The following is a 20,496-nucleotide window of genomic DNA, read 5'->3' on the forward strand; positions in this document are numbered from 1 at the left end:
ATGATTTTATCTGTGTGCTGGACTGAGATATTTGAGAAGGGAACACAGAATGTCTGAGAGAGATTCCCATGAGCAAGATGATTTTTAATCGTATTGTCTGAATGCTTGGTTGTGTATTAGAAGAAGCAAAGTGTGATGCAGGTGGGAGGGAACTAACCTTTGACACACTGTAGCAGCAGAAAAACATCAGGACTATCAGCATGGGAGTTTCCAGCCTTTCCCTTTCTCACTAGAATAGAAGGCATTTTTGTTGTGGATGAGAGAAGCACGGATTGAATTCCCACATGCACTGAGCCACTCTTTGTCTGGGTTGGGTTTTTGTTTTGTTTTGTAAAATGCAAACCTTTTCATCTTTCAAATTGCTACAGGAATCCAAGCATGCATTAAAAAAAAAAAAAAATAAAAACAGAGAGGAAAGTATATTTTATCAGTTGTTTTGCCTGAGCAAATGCTGCATGGTTAACAAGGAAAGCTGACTAGTTTCTGAAGGCCCTGCTTCAATTTGTCATGTCAGTGTCCAAGTTAGAAAGGCATTTGCTGTCCTTAGCAAATGCTCTTATTGTAACTCATAAGGCAAGGGAGTCATTTCCCAGCTTGGGGCACCCAAGGAAAGCAGGACCACATCATACTGCCTACTGTCAAAACAGAGCATATACTGCATAGACATGAGAAGGAGAAACATTAACCCAAGGAAAGGAGGCAACTCCATCTAATACAAATTTGAAAAAATTTTGGTTTAGTAATAGTTTATTTTTTTACTTTGCTATTGCATCCTCACAACTCTATGTATTTCTACATCAGGTATTTACGTGCAGATTGTATGCAGCTAGATATTTGTGTAGCAAGGAAAAATTACAGGTGTACACAGGCATGGCTGGTAGGTTTGGGTTTTTTTCGTTTATATTACTTTCTCTTTTTCAGTTCTCACCATGTGGAAGAATAAGGCTACATTTATTTTCTACCTAAGCATGATAGAAACTGTTCAGCCGTTTGTCTGGAGGATGAGCTGCAAGTTTTATTTTTTAACTTTTTCATAGTTAGATAACAATAGATAGAAATCTGTTGCGTTCTGTGATGGAAAGATTACAGAGAAATATGTATATATATTCCTCTACAACAGATGCCCCTAAACTTTGAAAATCTCAAGGGTATAAACAATTACCTTATGATAAACTTACACTACAATGGCAATAGATCAATTTTGCTCTTTTCTATTCTGTCTTCCTGCTTTTTTTAGGTGAACTGATTGGTCTTTAAGAATTATTCAGAAGATAAATTTTATGTAGCATGTGGTATGACAGTGCAAAACTTACATTTCACAGATATAAATATCTTAGGAATAGTATCTTAAGAAAAATAGGCATTTTCAATGTTTGAAGTAATTTAAAGTTTACCTGGTAATCGATTTAAAAATTTTCTGTTCCATGATGACGTTCTACCTGTTAGATCAAACTCTTTTTTAGTAAAGGACAGACTCAGTACATGTGAATGTGTTTACCTGAAATATACCTTCTTCTGGGGAATAATATCATCTATTATCAGGAAAGTCCACTGAGCAAATAGCATGCAATTTGTCACTGTCAAGACATAACATCAAATTTTTGAAGGAAAAAATGGGAATGCAATCATGAGCTTTCATGAGGTATTGTAGTCCTTCTTTTAATGTATTTTTCTTTTTGAGTTCTGACATGGATAAACATTATTGACATAGTGTTTTAGAGGATTACTGGTACTACTTTTTTCTCCTGTGTGAAAAACCCACAGCTGAATGATGTTCTCATAAGGCTATTTTTACCTCAGGATTGGCCTGTGTTTGATTCTCAACTTGCTTACACCCTTTTAAATCAAATTTTAGGTATTTTGTTGCTGAGGCTAGTTTGCTGGGGTAGATTGACAGTTGGGGAGAAAGAATTACATGTTTTCAGCAATGAGGCTTTCATTCATTTAGGTGGGTTCTGACAGGGTATTGAAGTCACTGCTTTCTGGATTCCTGTCATTGGAAAGGTGTGGCTGGGTTTCCACCACCACATGCCTTTCTGTCATTTATGTTTATTGTCCCCACTAAGAAAGGGGTTTCCATTTCCTGCAGTTGGGGTGCTGTTGCCTAGAGTTGTGTGTTAAAGATTCAAGAGAAGACAACTGAAGAGGCCTACAGCCAGTTCTTTGTCACCTGAAATAGTTAATTTTGGTGTGGTGGTTTTAGAGTGGGATGTAAACACTGCTCTGGTTTTTGCTTTCTGTTATGTGTGTATATATATGTGTGTGTATATATATATATACACACACACACACACAGAGGGAGAGAGAGAGAGAAATAGCTATTAATGTATAGATATAAATAGCTGGATCCTATCCAATTAATTTTGCGTTCATAAACAAAAGGTTTCTTTAACCTATCTCTATTGAGAATGCTATTAACCAAGAGCCCCTACTGTAAAATATTCACCTATTTGAAAAACAGCACACAGGTGGGCTTGGAAACATCACAGATCTTACAGGTTACTACAAGTTCTTATGTGAAAGGCTTTTCTTATACCACTTTGTCTTGGTTTAAAAGACAAATGTCTCCCAAGGAAGGCAGGAACCTTCCTGGAATGAAGACCCCTCCTGCCAAATTACTATAGCTTTGAAAATCGCGGGGCTTCCAGGCAAAAATATAAGAAAATAAATAACAGCTCTTATTAGGAAAAAAAAAAAAAAAAAAAAAAAGAACAGAACAAACAAGAGCACAGTAACAGAGGCCTCCCACGTGTTGAGCGTTCTTTGCTTGTGACCATGGCTGGCAGGCCGTGTTGGGGGCTCAGGCGAGGCAGAGATACTGCAGTGACTCACCCCTGCCCAGCACGGGCACCCCAGGGTGAGCATGGAACCTCCTCCGGGGCGATGGCAGCCTCTGACAAGAGGGAGCGGAGGAGTGATTCCCCTGAAACTCACACAGGCAGCAACTGGTTTTGGCACAACCAGGCAGCAGCAGGGAGAAGCAGGGAAAGCAGGCAAATTCTATTGGAGTGCTGAATTGCAGCGTAGCAAGGTCATGGAGCTGCATACACAAAACTCCTGTGGTGACCACTCTGCTTGATGCCCAAATGGCAGGAAAGAAGGGAGACCTAACCCCCAGCCAAGTCTTGGGTCAGCCCCAACAACTCTCATGGTAGTGTGACATAAGCAACCTGCCAGACCTCTCCATACCTACACTTATTCCACTGCTCTCCTTGCCACAGAGGCTTCACCCTCTTGGCCTGCTCAATGGGGTGACGGCTCCTGGCTGTGGCTGCCCTTCTGGTTTGTGTGGAGCCAGAATGGCTGTGACGTCTGTCAGTTGCACTGCTGTGTTACTCACCTTTCCCTCTGACTGCGGGTGGTGCTCTTGGGGACTGTCCCTTGCCTCTGCCACAGGTATCTGGGCAGCATCCCTTCCCTCTGGGGCACATTTTGGGGTAACTACCCAAGGCAACTAAATGGACCGTGTTGAATAAACTTAGCAAAAACATCATCAAGAATACGGTATCTTTAGCATCTGTGGGGAATTTAAACCCTTCAAAAGTTCTTGTGGTTGGCCTGAAAAGGTGGATGAAAGACTGGGAGACCCTGCGTTCCTCCCCCAAAACAAGTACCACGAACCCCCAGTGCCAGCATCTTAGGCTGTGGTAGTTAGATAGCCACATGCACACAGTCCAAAAGAGGTTTACAAGCCCTGAATTACTCACCAAACTGACCCATTGTACAAACTTGTTGACAGTCTCAATGGCATTAGTTTTGGGGCCCATCTGCAAACGGATCTGCAAATGGAAAAAACATGAACATGATCAATTGCCAGCTGAACTGGGGTAAGGTGGACCATGGTGATTCCTAATGAGGTTGCTGTAACAAGTACACAAATGGGTTACCCAAGAACTGTTATCCTCTTTTCATCCTTTTCTCTTGAACCACACATTAGGTGCCAATTAATTTCTTGGTTTAAAAGACAAATGTCTCCCAAGAAACCTTCCTGGAATGGAAAGAAGACCCTTCCCTCTGATTTATTCTAACTTCAGAAATTATGGAAGTTTCCAGCAAAAACATAGAAAACAATAGTGACAGTTCTTTACTAGACTATATATGTATGTAACAGAGCAGAATGAGCAGCAAAACAGAGCCAGGAGTTTCCAGTTAATGCAGATTTCCCTGTGGCACGTGGTGATTCCCAGGGCAATGGTGCCTTGGCCCAGTGCAGGGGAAGGAAGGAAAATGGCACCTTGCACCTTTTGCTCACTCACAGGCAGCATTTGACCTCAGCCCCACTGCCAGCAGCAGCAGCTGGGGAAGGCAGGCAGATGCGATTGTAGCGCTGAGCTGCAGCACTGCAATAGCCCTGGCCAAGCACACAGCCTCTGCAGCACACCCCAGTCCCCCAGGGAAGGGAGCAAGGCAGGACGGAAGGACAGACCCACACCCGGGGAAGTCTCGGGCAGAGCAGGTAACTTTTCAGGTGGTGTGCTCATCCTCCTGAACTGTGGGGGGAAGAGGGATGCCCACTTCCCCCACTGCCTCCACACACAAGGTCGCTCCTTGTGAGTCCTAAACATTCAGTAACAATCTTGGGGCCTGGGGGGTCTGGGATACCTTATCTTTATGAGATGTCCCCAGGACACATATATGTTGAAGGATGCACTTTTTATTTCAGGAGTGTTGGCAGTAATGAGATTTTTCTTTTCAGTAGATTTAAATTTTTTTTAGATTCTTACTTAGTAAGCAGTCTTGTTCTCCTTGTTCCCCCCCAAAAATGAACAGGATATGTTCACATTTGCTGGGGTCTCTAGCCTGAAGTGAGTGCCAGGCACCTTGACTATTGTTGGCAAGACAGCAGGCTCAGGCTGAGTGCAGTGCTGCTGAACATTGAAAGAGAGGTGCCTACAGACTGGCTCAAGCTGGCTCAAACTGTGGCCACACTTCTGTAGCTATTGTTTTTTGAAGGTGCAGAGGCCAACACCAGCTGAGCACATTCCAAAAGTGCCACAGATATACTACCTTGGTTTTTTTTGGATGAGTTCGGTGAACCCTTCTCAATATTCTTGGTTTGCAGTCGGGCTAAGACCTTTAGTGGGTGTGTGAGCAATCTTCAGCTGCTTTTTTTTCCAATCATATCTATTTTATTACACTTCAGTAGTATCTGTGAACTGTCAATGAAATAACTAAACTCATGTTAGCAGGCCAGAAATGTGTGAGATCTCTGGAGCAATTTCGATTACTATTTAAAAGTAGTACAGACTCATAAGTCATGTAGCTGTGAACATTTGGAGATATGCTTCCTTGTCCTACTTTTGATATGATGAGTTATTTTCCTTGTGTTTGAATGTCTGTGTTAAGAAAGAATAAATTATGAAATGGCATCATGCTTTCTCTTATAACAAAAAAGAAAAAGAGGATTAATTTTGGGGAAAAGAGAAGAAGAGGAAAGAAAAGACGTGCTAGATGGTTTCAGATCAAGTTGTTTTCACACGTAGATTATATAATTTTTTTAAAAATACGAAACATATGCAGTAATGCCAGTCTGCTTCCTACCAGAATTTTAAATCACAATAACTTATACCTCAGCAGCCAGCTTTGTTAGTAAAGGAACCACTCTATTTACACAAGTTAACCTATTAGGCAAAAAAAAATCTTGATTGTAACTTGAAGCAGAGTCTATTAGTATAGACTTTGTCAAAAGCAGCTTCAAAATCAAGAAAGGAACTGTACCTTTTGATTATTTTTCATAAAGAAGCATTCACTTCTTTATGCTGCCTTGTTATTCACTAAGCCATCAAGTGAATCTGGGCCTGTTTATATCACAACTACTTTAATTTCATATAATTTTTTTTCTTTCTTCTCAGTCTGACCATTTATAAAGCCCTTTCTTTTCCAAATCTAAGCAATGCAAGACCTAAATCAATCCTAAGTGGCTACCATTTTTCACAGTGTGATGTATGGCTGTGTGTTAATTAGATTATTCCCTGATGTGTGGCATAGTGTTTGTGGTAACTTTCAGTATGCATAGCTGTGTTTATTTTCACATACTGAGGCAAATTCTCAGTATGTCTTCAAATTAGCTCCTTGCAGGTGTTTTTCCTGAGCTAATCTTGACAGACTCTCCCTGCCAGATATGCCCATCTTCAAGAGCAGGAGAGCACTACACATGCAGGAACCTCTGTGCTTGGGGCTGTATGCAAATTTAATGCCCAGCTCATGTTTGTTTCTCTTACATGGATGACAGATATTTTAACAATAACTTTTGCATTTCCCCATGGAAATCCCATTGTTTTACTGTATATGTGTGAGCACATGTGCTCATTTACTCTCTCTGTGTTTGAATATGATACTGCAACCTATACTTATAAATAAATACGTATAAGCCCTTTCTGTATATTAGTATATAGTTAAAATGAGTGAGAAATCTTGTATCAAGAATGAGTTGTCAAACAGCTCTTCATCAGAGATGTAGCTAGATCCCAGAGAGACTTACCAGATACTAAAAACATAGAGGGTGGAAAATGTGATAAACAAGAAATTGACACTGAAAGTAATTCTACAGCACTTGGGGTTTCATGCAAAAAGCAAGTGCATAGGAAATAAGCTTTTGGTTTCTGATGTTTGAAGCAAATACAGTCAGAGTGAATGATATTCCAGCAATTGCATATAGAACTTTCTCCAGATATGTCACAGTTTTCGTGACTAACATGAATTCTCTCTGCTGCTACAAATTTTGAAAGAACTGGGAGTAGCTGAAGAGCTGTTAGCTGTTTTCTGCTTTTTAAGGGCAGTAATCACAGTGTGGGTACTTAGACACCAACATCTGTAAGTAAGCATTGAAATAAAAATGGTCTTGGCTGGCAAGGGCACAGCAGAGCACAACAGCACTCCCTCCTTCTTAGTCTTTGTGTGCAGACATGCCTCTTTCTGAAAGGAATTACCCAAGGAGGAGATTGCATCGTTGTCCCAAATGGGACATGGGAGATGTTCCTTTTTCCCAGTCTGCAAAACTAGCTTTCAGTTATGCTAGTTTATATATTTAAAGTCAGGTTGTACAAAAGTCACTCTTCATAAGAAATTTGAAACATAAATTCCAGACATATGAATAGAGGTATTAAAGATATTTTAATACAGGGAATTCATATAGACAGTAAATACTATTTTACTGATTTTTTTGCAATAATTGTTTTTCTTTAGATATCATGGTCTATCAGTAGGCTAAAGTTGTGTTTCAATAAATCTTTTCTTCTCTACTGGTGATCATTCACAATGGATTTGGGGGGCTTAAAAAGGCATCCTTATAAACAAACTATTTTTTACTTTAATGTACTACTAGAAAACTCATTCTGCTCCTTTTTTCTGCTTGAGATGGGAATAACAATTTCATGTTAGTGGTGTGTAGAAGAAAAACAACAGAAAACACCTGCCTACTTAAGTATTCAAAGACTGACACAGTTCAGTAATTCAAACAATTGTCTTTTTATTCTTAAAACCAAAATTGCTATTTGTATGGAGAAATATAACTAAACCTATGTGTAGATGCTATATATATGTGTGTGTGTGTGTGTGTGTGAATCTGTAGATGGTATATATACATATATGTAAAATATTTTTTTTTCTTTACCTTCTGACACTACCTGCTCTGGAATTTTATTAAAGATAATTAAAGAGAGTATCCCATAATTGAGGTATATTAAATATGAGATGTTATACCTCAGTAAGTTTAATGTTGTTTCACAAATAATGAATAATATGTAATAATATTGAGCATTATGTGATAAAATGACAGGAATGGAAGAAGTTATATAATTATCTGGTGAGGTTTGGACACTCCCATTATTTTTTAACTTCATGCGTTAATCAGTTTTAGAACATAAGGAGTAGACACAGCTTTCCAAAACAACTGTTGCTTCCGCATATTTTTATATTTACTGGTGCTACTTCTCTTTTTTGTTTCATGAGATGCCTTCCTTTGTTTCAGATTGTATTTCTTCTCTTTCTTACTTGCAAGGGACTCATTAATGTTAAAGTGAAAATGTCTCAACATTGGATTTTATTCCGAACTGTTGTTCAAAAATCTGTTGTTTAAATGGAAAAGTACTAGAAAATGTGCACATGCCTTGGCAGCGACAGCACGTGCCCACGTGCACAGCAAGCACCCGTGGCTGGTGCAGCAGGAGGAGGGCGAGCAGGGGCTCTGTCTCTCGGCAGGCTACCACACCGAGGGGTGGAGAGGAGCTCTGTCTCTAGGAGCGCTTCCCCAGGGAGCCTCCTGGACTGGAGAGAGCCTTTAAAACCTTTGTCACTGGCAGGACTCGTCCAGGCCACTCTCCCCAAGGGTGGAGAGAACTTCTTCCTGCTGTTAGGGGAGCTTCTCCAGACGACCCAAGGATTTCCTTGGACAGCTGGACTGTGGGAGGGGCTGTGCAGTAAATAAGAAATCATGGAGAGCATCACCCCGGCCCCGGGCCTTGCCCTTTTTGCCCAGCCTTTGCTCTCACAACCCTGCCCTTGCCCTTGGCCCTTGCCTCTTGCCCGTACTCATCCACCTGTAGCCCATGTAATCATCCCTGCCCACTGCCCTGCTGCCCCCCTGTTTGGTGCCTCGGCACACCGTGCTGCCCATGGCTGCCCTGCTGCCCTTCCTGCCTCTGTCCTGCCCAAACAGCGCGTCACCCACTGAGCATCTTGCCACTCATGGAGTTGGTCCCTTCATTTGCTTCTGCCTCTGCTGTCTCCACTAATGAGGCCAATTTCTTTCTCCAGATCAATACACTTTTCACAGGTGTGATATCGACCTTGCTTATGTCTAATTTCACCCTAGAAATCTTAGGAATCCCCCTCCATCCTTACTTTGAGATGGGACATTGTCTTTTATTGTGCTCTGTGATATCTTGCTCGTCTTCATACTGTAAATTGTTACCTTCCATAGTCAGGGTTTCCCACATATAGATCTCCAGTAGACTGTACATTAGCATGTATTTAGAGGTTTGATGATAAAGATGTGTGGTAATGTGGAAGAAAACACAATCAGATGCACTGAGGTGTAGCCATGTCTTGTGTGATTTGATGGTGAGGGGAGGCTCATGACATGCTGTCTCATGAAGTTTTCATACAAGTTTCCACATTTAACCACCAGTTAGTTAACCATAGATGCAGGATGAAAACAAAACTGCCATGACTTCTTAATGTGATTTTATGCATTCCAAAATTATGTAGGAAAAAAAAGGATACCCTAAAAAAGCAAAAGGAGCCCTGTCTGTAAAATGGAGAGTTGTTTTACTGTCAATGAGTAAATGTTATATATTATTTTTACCTAGGCAAAAAAATGCAAAGTAGTAGATAGATTTGATAATTTGTCTCATTTCTCTGAAAAGATGTAAATAATCAGTTGGAAGAACTGATGAATGAAACCTCATCCAATTGCTGAATATATGTGGCCCAAAGGACCTATGTAAAGGTGTATAAATGGAATTAAAAAGCATGCGTAGCAGAGATTGCTGTGCTATGTTAACAAAGAGTTGTACCTGAATGTGTATATAAACTGTGCACATAATGTGTATTTCTCTTTTTATCTGGAGCTCTTTCATTTGTCTTTCAGATTGGTATGCGTTCCTCTTGGTGCTATTATGTGTTTATTTCAGTTATGGTGATTTCCACATCACCGGTATTTAGAAAAAAAGGAATTGTCGACTAAGACACCAATATGTCTTTACTGGTAAAATTTCCCTAAGTGTTTTCAAAGATCCAAGAAGTTTCATTCTTTTAGGATGTGAAGAGAGACAAGAGAATTCTGATAGTTTTTTGCTTTTGGTTGAAACATACAGCCCTTTAATGAGAACAACAGCTTTTGTGATTATCTCAAATCTCTATAGAGACTTTTTCCAGTAACTAAATTTCTGTTCTGGTTATATACCCAAATTCCTTTTTTCTGCCTGATATTTATCATTGATTATTTCAGAAGTGCTGTCTGCAGTTAAGATTTGTCTATAATTTTTGTCAATTGCTTATGTCTTCTGTGAGTCATAGAATTCTGAGGTTGAAACTTCATTGAGTTGCATTCAGTGTAGTCATGTGGTTAATTTGTTTCTAACATACAAACATAAAATTACGTCCTTATCCTAAAATATTTGCAACACTGTATTCCTGTATGTTTAAATTTATTAGGACTTCCAGAAATGGTCAATCAAATGCTGGTGTTTTGCCTGTCATTTTCTGCTTGTGCACATATGGAAATATCTCTAGCTTGCACCAAGAGATTTACATTGTGTATTAGAAAAATCTCTTAAAAAAAAGGGTTCTCAAACACTTTAACAGGTTGCCCAGGACACTGATGAAAGTATTTAAAGGACATGTAGATATGGCACCTCTCTAACTATGGTACATGGTTTAGTGGTGGACTTGGCTGTGCTGGGTTAAGAGTTGGACGTGATGATCTTAAAGATGACCTAAATGGTTCGGAGATTTTACATTGGCCCAAGACGCCCACCACAGCCTCTCCATCACTGCCCACCACAGCTGGGCATGGAAGAGGAAATATAACAAAAGGCTCAAGGGTCAGCATCATTAAGCAATTATTGTCACAGGCAAAAGAGATTCAACTAGGGTCTAAAATTAGTTTTTATTAGAATTTATTGACAATTAAATTAGAGTAGGTTAATGAGAAGTAAAAGCATATCTTAAAACACCTTCCCTTTCCCTTCTCCATGGGCTCAACTCCACTCCCAGATTGCTCCTCCAATGCTTCACTGGGATGGGAATAGGGACTGCAGTAATTTCATAATACGTGATTTTTGCCACTCCTTCCTCCTTAGGCAGAAGATTCCTCACACTCTTTTTAATTCCTCACACTTCTACAGCAGACAGTCCTCCACAAATTTCTCCAATGTGAATCTACTGGATATGATCAGATTTTCTTAGTGGGCAGGCTACAGAGGTGGCTTCTGTGATTAGCTGCTGGAAGTTACAGACCCATGGAGAGAGGAACTCTTGCTGGAGCTGGTTTCCTGGTAGGACTTCTGACCCTGTGGAGGACCCATGTTGGAGCAGGCTGTGCCTGAAGGATTGCACCCTGTGGAAGAGTCACCCACATTGCAGCAGTTTGTGAAGGTGCCTGTGGGAAGGCATTGGAGGAGTATGTGGAGAATTGTCTCCTGTGGGACAGACCCCACACTGGAGCAGGGGAAAGACTCTTCTCCTGGAGCAGTGACAGAACCTGTGATGAACTGGCTGCAATCTCCATTCCTCATCTTCCTGCACTGCTGAAGGGGAGGAGGTGGAGCTTGGGAAGGAGGGAGGGGTGGGGAAAAGTGTGCTTAAGATTTAGTCTACTTCTCATTATCCTACTCTGATTTTGTTAGTAATAAATTATATTGATATCCCCATGCTGAGTCTGTTTTGCCTGTGATGATGTTTGGTGAGTAATCTCTCCCAGACCTTGTTTCTACCCACAAACTCTTTTGTTATATTTTCTCTCCCCTGTCCAGTTGCAGAGGGAGTGATTGAGCAGCTTCACTGGGTGCCCGGCATCCAGCCACAGTCAACCCACTACAGGGTGTTGGACTGCAGTTCTTTACAAGCTGCTCCAGTGTGGCTCTCTTCCAGGAGGTACAGCCCTCCAAGGCACAGACTTGCTCCAGCATGGGTCCCTTCCCTGGGTATTGAAGTGCTCTGCTGTAGGGTCCTCCATGGTGGATATTTGCTCCACTGTGGACTTCCACGGACTTCAAAGACAGCCTGCCTCACAGCTGGCTGCAGGGGAAGTTTTGCTCATGCATACATACATATATAACTGGAGTACCTGTTCCTCATACCTTTTCATGTTCGTGGGTGTTTGCAGAGTATATTTACATATACTTACACATATAAATATTCTCACTCTTCTCTCTGACTGTAGTTGTACAGTTTTCTTCTTCACATTCTTAAGTACATTATCCCAGAGATGCTGCCACCAGCACTGATGGGCTCAGCCTTGGCCAGCGGTGAGTCCTTCCTGGAGCCAGGTAGCATTGACTCAGTTAGACAAAAGGGGAACTTCTGGCAGCATCTCACAGAAGCCACACCTGCAGTCCCCCACTACCAAAATCTCATCCCACAAAAGTGTACAATGTGTCTATCTGGCTGCCATCTTCTGTAGATTTTTTTTTTTCCCCCAGCAGCCTTGATGCTCTGTCCTGAAGCATCAAGAACTGCAAATGGTCCCAGGTGGAGGAGATCCCTACACAGGAGCTGCTAACTAGAAAATCCCGTTTGCCTCTCCAGGCAAAGAAAAGTAATAAGGGTCCTGATTTGAAGCTAGAACCTGTTTGGTAAGGAAGGATAGTGTTGTTAAGGTTGAGCGAGAATTAGTGAGAAGGTTAACAATGCAGATATCCTTGTTGGAGTCTTACAGACCAGCCACCCAGGATGAAGAGGCAGGTGAACTATTCACTAAGCAGCTGACTGGTAATTCACAATTGCCAGCCCTTTGCTTGTGGAAGACTTTAGCTTGCCAGATATTTGTTGGAAACTCAACACAGCAGAAAGAAGGCAGTCTGGGAGATTCCTGGATTATGTGGAAGAGAACTTCCTGTCACAGCTGGTAAGGAAACCTACCAGGTGTGGTCCCTGCTAGACCTGCTGTTTATGAACTGAAAGTGGTGGGAGAATGCCCATCCTGAGCACAGCAACCATAAAATTATAGAGTTTTTGATTCTTCATGAAGTAAGGAGTGGGGTTAACCCAGCCCCTACCTGTTCAGGACACAGAGCGTCCCATAGGAAAGTCCCTGATGGTAAAGGGATCAGGAAGGGCGGAATCTTAAAAGCACAGGAGCATGCTCTATTGTTGAAAGACAGGCCATCAGGGAAGAAGACTGGTCTGACTTTTGCTGGAACATGGGATAAAAGAGCTTATGACCGTTGGAAGAAGGGGCAGGAAACCCAGGAAAAGTACATGGGTATAGTTAGGATGTGTAGAGAGAAAATCGGAGGCAAAAGCTCAGCTAGAAATCAACCTGGCCACTGCTGTGAAAAATAATAAAAGTAGTTTTATAATAAATTAACAACAAAGGGAGGTCCAAAGAAAATCTTCATCCTCTATTGAACATGGAGGGGTATTTTGTCACCAGGGGTGATGGAAAGACTGAGGTACTTGATGCGTTCTTTGCATCAGTGTTTAACATAAAGACCTGTTATCCTCAGGATAACCAGTCCCCTGCACTGATATACAGAGACAGGGAGCAGAACAGACCCCCTGCAGTGCAGGAGGAAGTAGTGACCTGCTGTGGTACTGAGACATTCACAAGTGTGTAGGGATGGATGGGATTCACCAAAGGGTACTGAGAGATCTGCCAGGAGAGCTTGCCAAGCCACTCTTCATCATTTATCATGAGTTCTGGTTAACCAGGGACGTCCCAGACAACTGAAGGTTGGCCAGTGTAGTGCCCACCTACAAGAAGGATTCAGGGAACTAGAGGGCTGTCAAACTGACCTTGGTGTTTGGGAGGGTTATGGAACAGATATCTTGAGTGCCTTCATGCACCATAAATAGGACAACCAGGGGATCAGGCCTGGCCAGCATGGGTTTAGGAAGGGCAGATCCGGCTTGATCAGCTGATCTCCTTTTATGCTGAGGTTACCAACCTAGTGGATGATGAAAAACTGTGGATGTTGTCTACCTTGGACTTCAGTCACCCCCAGCATTCTGCTGAGAAAGCTGTGTCCTGAGTGACCTAAAAAAAGTGTGCATTCCGTATTTCCTCTATGTTAATCCACGTAGTCTGTTTTAACTGTCACTTTAAGATGCAGCAACCCAGGAAACTGAACTTGTGTGTTTTACACTGGGTTCCCAGAAGGGGGATCCCTTTAGAAACCAGAAACAAATGTGTGTGGAGCACTTCTTCTGTTGTCTTCTGGCTATCTAGGGGTTGGCATGGGGCAGATCTCTGAGTTGACCCCAAGAAGCTGCATTTTGCAATGCAAAACTACTCCACAGTGAACTTTGCAACAACTTTTTGCTGCTGCTGCTTTGTGCTGTGCTGTTTGGCAAGGTAGTTTTCTTTTGTTCTCCTGAGGCTTTGGAATCTAACAATACTGTTCTCTCCAGCTGCTGCACCAGGCCAGGGAAGATCAAACCCACTGCATGAGTTCCAGCCGCTGCCCGCAGCTGCTGTGCTGTGCTGGGAAGCTTGACCATCTATCTCTCCATGAGTTCCAGCCCCTGAGGGTGGTCAGCATTGCAGCAGCTGGGAAGTTTCTTCCAGCATCCCAGCAGTGTTGATTTGTTTTGGACAAAAAATAATATTTTGGTTGTTGCTGTTTTTCTTTTTAGTAAGCTTTTATTTTTTCACTTAGACCTTCCTACATTCATTTTTCCTTATTGATGAAAGAGGAGTGGTCAAAACTAAAGGGGAAATAAGAGTGACTTACTTTTGAGTCACTCTTTTGTATAACTGTATTAAACTGGCAGCCTGTGGCTTGGGCAAGTGCCCTGGGTGAAGAACTGGCTGGAAGGCTGGGCCCAGAGCATGAGGGTGAATGGTGCTGCAGTTGGTGGTCAGTCACTCCTGGGAATCCCCAAGGCTCAGTATGGGTTCCAGCCCTGCTTAATGTCTTTATTGCTGGTGTGGATGGGGGGATTGAGTGCACCCTCAGTAAGCTGCAGACAGCACTCAGCTGGGCAGGAGTGTTGATCTGCTGGAGCACGAGCAGCCTCTGCAGAGCGATCCGGACAGGCCGGGCCGAGGGGCCCAGGCCGGCGCTGTGAGGTTCAACAAGGCCAGGGCTGGTTCCTGCACTTGGATCACATCAACCCCATGCAGTGCTACAGGCTGGGGACAGAGTGGCTGCAGAGTGGCCCAGGAGGAAAGGACCTGGGGATGCTGACTGACTGTGCCCAGGTGGCCAAGAAGGCCAATGGCATCCTGGTCTTTATCAGAAATGGTGTGGCCAGCGGGACCAGGGCGCTGATTGTCCCCCTGTGCAGTGGTGATTCCCCAGCTCAAGTCCTGTGTTCAGTTCTGGGCCCTCCACTTCAAGAAGGACAAGGAGGTGTGGGAATGTGTGTCCAAGAAGGGCAACAGAGCTGGTGAAGGGTGTAGAGAGCAGGGCCATATGAGGGGCAGCTGAGGGAGCTGGGGTTGTTTAGCCTGGAGAAAAGGAGGCTCAGGGAGACCTTGTCACTCTCTAAACTGCCTGAAAGGAGGCTGTAGTGATATGGGGTTGGTCTCTTCTTGCAATCACTTAGTGACAGGATGAGAACAAAGGGCCTCAAGCTGTGTCAGGGAGGGTTAATTTTGGACATCAGAAAGGATTTCTTTATTAAAAGGGTTGTTAAATACTGGAATGAGAGCAAATAGTCTCAAGCTGTGCCAGGAGAGGTTCAGTTGGACATTAGGAAGAATTTCTTTACTGAAAGGATGGTCAGGCACTGGAACAGGCTGCCTAGTGAAGGGATAGAGTCACTGTCCCTAGATGTATTCAAAGTGCTATGGTTTAGCTGACACCTTTGGTGTCAGCTTTGGTCGAAGGTTAGACTCTGTCATCTTTGAGGGAGCAAGGAAAGGACATCCATCAGAGCTAATCAGAGGTCTGGTGAGAGTGAGCAGAGGGGTAGAGGAGTCTATACCTTCTGGAATGTATACTTGCCTGGAGAACAGGTAGTTGAATTCCTGAGTCTTGCAAAAAGCTTTCTTGAGCATCAGCAAAACATTTATCCCCCTCTCCAGATGCTGTTGTGAAGACATTGGCAAAGCAGTGCCATTTTGAGAGTTACCTCGAATGGTAGACATGAGCTGCAGCTCTGAAGAGTCCAGGTCTGCTCACAAATCATCAATCTGCTTCAGTGTGACAGGTCAGTTCCACAGGACTTTATAGATTTATTAAAAACCCAGGTGAAGTTACTCCTGCCTTCTTCTCCTTGGTGTCACCCAAAGCTCAGGTGGAAGGGAGGTACTGGGGAGTTGGGGAAGAAGTGACATTGAAAAGACAGTCTGCTAATACCCCAAGTCTGCTCTATTTTTAATAAAAAATACATGGTTAGTAATTATGCTGTACATGCCTCATCCACTGTGACTATGAGAATCATAAGATCAAGCCTCCATCTTGAATTTTAAACGTCATTTTTATTTGGACTTGCTAGAAACACAACAGTGAGTAGAGAAGTTTTTCACATGTGCATAAATCTGTGTTAGTGATTCAGGGTTTGAGCAAGAAACTGTACTCCTTTGCCCTGAGGACAGTTTCTTGTTGCATTTCAAAGACTTTTTGTGATTAATGAATGCGTTCAATCTTGTATAAAATTGAAAAAAATCTCTTTTAAATTGTAGACAACTTAATAATGAGACTTCTCTAATAGAACAGACTAGTCTCTAATAGAATATTTGTCTGTTTTGGTTTGGTTGAAAGATATTGAGACTTGAACAGAGTGTTAAAGTACAGAAGCCATATGGATATAATTCCAAGTCTTGGGCCCTGCTCATTTAAATTTATGAAATACCTGTTTTCAGAGTTTGGTCCTTTAAAGGAGAACTCTCTGCTTCCTGCCATATGTAGCAAGTTTAAACACACATACAAAATCTGTATGTGTGTTTAAACTTGCTTTTTTTTAAACACACTGATTGTGATCTCATTGCTATGTTGTTTTATATAACACCCCCCCCCAAAAAAAAACCAAACAAAAACCCAAAAACCAAAAAAAACCCACCAAACAAAACCCAAACAAACAAAGTAAAATACTCTGCATTTCCCTATTCACATTTTAAGGATGTGGATTGAAGTAAGCATCTATAAAATGTACTGCTCTTCTTCTGTGGTTGGTAAATGTTATTGATGATGGTCCTGTCTCAAAAAATGCTTTTTAGAGCTGTGGAACATTTCTACATTCAGGTATGGCTAAACGTGTTGGAGTGGCAGTCATCTAAATAAAAGAAATTTAATTCTGCTAAAACAAAAAACTACTGAGGTAGATTCTATGAAACATCATATATTTGGAGTCTAGAACACTACTTCCTGCAAATGTGGAGAGAGGAATACAGCTTGGATTCTAGCATTTGCTGACTGGAAAGATAAACTATAAAAACAATATGGTAGTTGTCAGGACACAGATCTCTGTGCTAAATATGATTAATGTAGTTTGTAAAAATACGGATATAATTAAATTTATTACAGAAAAACAACTGGTGTTTTCAATAACATGAAAATATACTTCTCCCGCAGAAACATCACTCAATGAAAGCAGCAGAAGACAGTTTCTAGGATTGAAACAGTTGCTTGAAAGTATGTGATTCAAAAATGTGAACTTCTGAATGCTGTTCACCTTCACCCTTCTCTTTCAGCCTTCACCTCTCTTGTCTCTTTCCAGCACCTTATATGAATGGTTACTTAACTTTAACCAAAATGTAAGGCAGCTTTCTGTAGTTTTTAACATAATAATTCAGTTCTGTTTGGTAAGTCTATATTTTATCAGTCTTTCTGATATTCCCTTTTTTTCTTTTCCCATGAAGCACCTGTGTTTTTTTCCAAGATGTCAGTTTTGTGCTTGCCCTCGTTAAACAGGTAACTTATGTACACATTGAGAGAAATCTTTTAGGTGACTGAAAGTGCATCAGGTATGTAAGGTATGAAAAGTGTATTTGTTAACCAGATATTTGACTCCATTTCTTGTACAACTCCCAGCAGATCAGGAGTTGTTCTTCCACAAAAGGCTGTAGTAGTCTGATGTGATTTCTCAAATGCACCTGAGTGGAGCTTTGCAGAACAGAGAAGTTTAGCAAGGGCGTGAAGAAGTAAACTCAACCAAAGAAGACTGAGTGATGATACACTAGTAAATATGCTACTTATGTTGTAAATTACATTTGTTTAATAATTCATAACTGATTCTACCACATTGTGAAGTGACTGTTAGTAGATGTCCTCCCACTCCTTTGTGCTGTGTTTTACAATAAAAAGAGACAAAAATGTACAGGATGTACATATTCATGAACTGCATTCTAACTTCTACCTTCTCTTTATCTCACTGAAATATTTGTAGTTTGCACTGTTTGTACTGATAGCAAAAGTCATTGTGTTCTCTATAGTGCAATTTGTTAGCTTTTACACAAAAGTATGTGAATATACTTTAGCTTTCTTGGGACCTGCTCTAGTCTACTGTAAGAAATTGTCAGCCAAAAATGACCTTGGAGAGTTTTGTTTTGCATTTTGTTTAAAGAAAGCATTGCAGAATATAATTGCACCTATCGTACTAGAGAACAAAAAATACTTGCTTGTCTCAGTGACTTCAGCCTGGGGAGAGACTTACAAGTAGAGGATTTGGGTTTTTCAGATACCTGGAGCTGCTTCACTCTGTGATCTAAACTGTTATTTTCTGCTAAGTTCTCATTTCTGCAACGTACAATTGTACTCTGCACAGAAAAATTAAAAGACTTGGTAAATACTGAAGAAAAACACATAGCCTACATGCTAACATGTAGACATCTCTGGCATCAAAGTTATTTCAAACAAATCATTTAGGGTCATCAAAGCTACAGGATGTTCATAGGGAAAAAAACTGTAAATAGACTAGAAGGAGTTGGTAACGTCAGCCCTAGATTAACATTTGAGCTGAATAGGAACAGGCACGCATAGCTGTATATGACAGAGCAGACACATATATCTGCAAACACTGAGAAATGAAGTTTTGGAGGCAAAGTCTTGAGATCAATGAAGGAGCATTTTTTTTAAGTATGATATAGACTGGGAGATCAAGTTACAATGAATGGCAAGCTAGCTGAAATTACTGAAATGAATTTATTAAAATTTATTTACAAATAAGTACATTAAAAGGTAGAAAAACATTTTCCTACATTGTGTGAACAAATTGCAGGTTATGTACTTTAAAGCTGGTCAGAAATAGCAGAACAAATCCTAGGCTTTTTATTTATTTGTTTTTATACAGTTATACTCAACCAATACTCCAGACATCACAAAAGAACATGATGAAGCAGGTCATAAATCATGAGTATGAAAATCAGCCTGAAGAACTCACTGAGGTTGACTGATGGTTGTGAAAAGTTGAAATAATTTAATAATTAGACCTACTTGGACAGAATTTCTTCAATATAACAAGGACATTACTGTTCCAGTCTGTGAAATGAGACTTCAGCTTATGGAAGTGTCTCTCCATAGGGAAGCCAGGCATACTGGTAGTTACCAAACCAAAACACAGTATTTTTGCATTTTATCGCTGGAAATCACAGTCTAGTTTAACACCTTCAGCCACAAGGTTTTAGTCTTCATTCATACGGTTTAAATTTTATTGCTGTTGCTTTCATTCTGACAGTTGGTAAAGTGTCAGTTTTCCTACAACCAAAGGACTTAACTTTATCAAAGGTTGTGCTTCCTAAAATCCTTTGATCCTAATGGTCCTTTTATTTTCGTGGTGGTTATTTATGAATGAATAGTGAGGAGGGCTTATTTAGGTTTTCTGACATACCAATGAATAAGGGCACAATTAAGGCATTTGTGAAGTTTATGTCGTTCATATTCACAATTTTTAAAGTAAATTACTTACTTTTCATTAAAAACTATTTCTAACAACTTCTATACAGGTGTTTTGGCAGTATGTATGTTGTCTGAACTCTGGTAGATGTACAGTGAAGTGTAATTAAGCTGAAGAAGGTCCTAAATATTTTTTCTCTATACACAGTTTGATAACTTTTGATAGACAATTTCATTTTAAAATCTTCAGCCTTTTGGGAGAGCAGGAGGCCGGTTCAAAGAACATCAGCGTCTCATAAGGCAGTAAGAAAGGAAGAGGGCAATGATAACATTTTGTTCCTGGATTGTCTGAAGAAATTACATTTTTCAAATTGAATTGCAAGACGTAGATGACAGAAAATTGATGCCCGGATGAAGTGATAAAATGCCTACATAATGAAGGAATTTAGATGTGAATATTTAGATCCCTGCTTGCATGTGATCCTTTTCAGCACAACAGAATTTAAAACTGTACAGAGCTCTTAAGATCATCAGTCTATTGTGCATAAATATCTGTAGTTATCTAGCATGATCCATGTTGTGATTTTACGCTTCTCACAAAGTCAGCACCTTAGATTTTTCTTCTGAAGTGATTCTCTCTCTCACTGAAGATACTCAGGATCTGTTTGGACACAGTTCTGTGCCACATGCTCTGGGATGACCCTACATGAATAGGGAGGTGGGACCAGATGACCCAGTGTCGTCACTTCCAGGCTTAACCATTCTGTGATTCTGTGAAAATCAATCTGGGAACATCAAAAGCAGTTTTTTACTTGGAAAATAATATGTAGAGCAGTTTTTAGGTAATGTCACTTAGACAAAATGTGGGCCGTTCAGTGAACAGTTGGGTATTGTTCAGAAAATGTGATATTAAGATGGGATGGAGGTTCAGTGACCCTAATAGCCCCATTCTTAGATGTGCTTTTGATCTTATGTACCCTAGTTGGTCATTGATGCCAGGTGTCAGTGCTCATAGAAATTTCTCATAGTTTGTCAGCATTTTTGCAGTCTGACA

General features: G+C 41.1%; 1 protein-coding gene across 5 annotated transcripts in view; it reads left to right on the forward strand.

Annotated features, from left to right (window-relative positions):
• Positions 1–20,496, forward strand: part of MCTP1 (multiple C2 and transmembrane domain containing 1) — a 216,245-nt gene that overhangs the window by 136,539 nt on the left and 59,210 nt on the right. The window contains exon 16 of one of the 5 annotated variants that reach the window (XM_014268929.3): positions 15,695–15,809. The exons of 3 other annotated variants lie outside the window; for them this stretch is intronic. In XM_014268929.3, the coding sequence (XP_014124404.1) occupies positions 15,695–15,706 (12 nt within the window). In that variant the 3' untranslated portion in view covers positions 15,707–15,809. Of the gene's footprint in view, positions 1–10,802; positions 11,237–15,694; positions 15,810–20,496 lie in introns of those variants that run through there. One more of the 5 variants, XM_074532483.1, reaches the window with a different exon arrangement.

Source organism: Zonotrichia albicollis, chromosome Z (genome assembly GCF_047830755.1).
Source record: "Zonotrichia albicollis isolate bZonAlb1 chromosome Z, bZonAlb1.hap1, whole genome shotgun sequence".
NCBI lineage: Eukaryota > Metazoa > Chordata > Aves > Passeriformes > Passerellidae > Zonotrichia > Zonotrichia albicollis.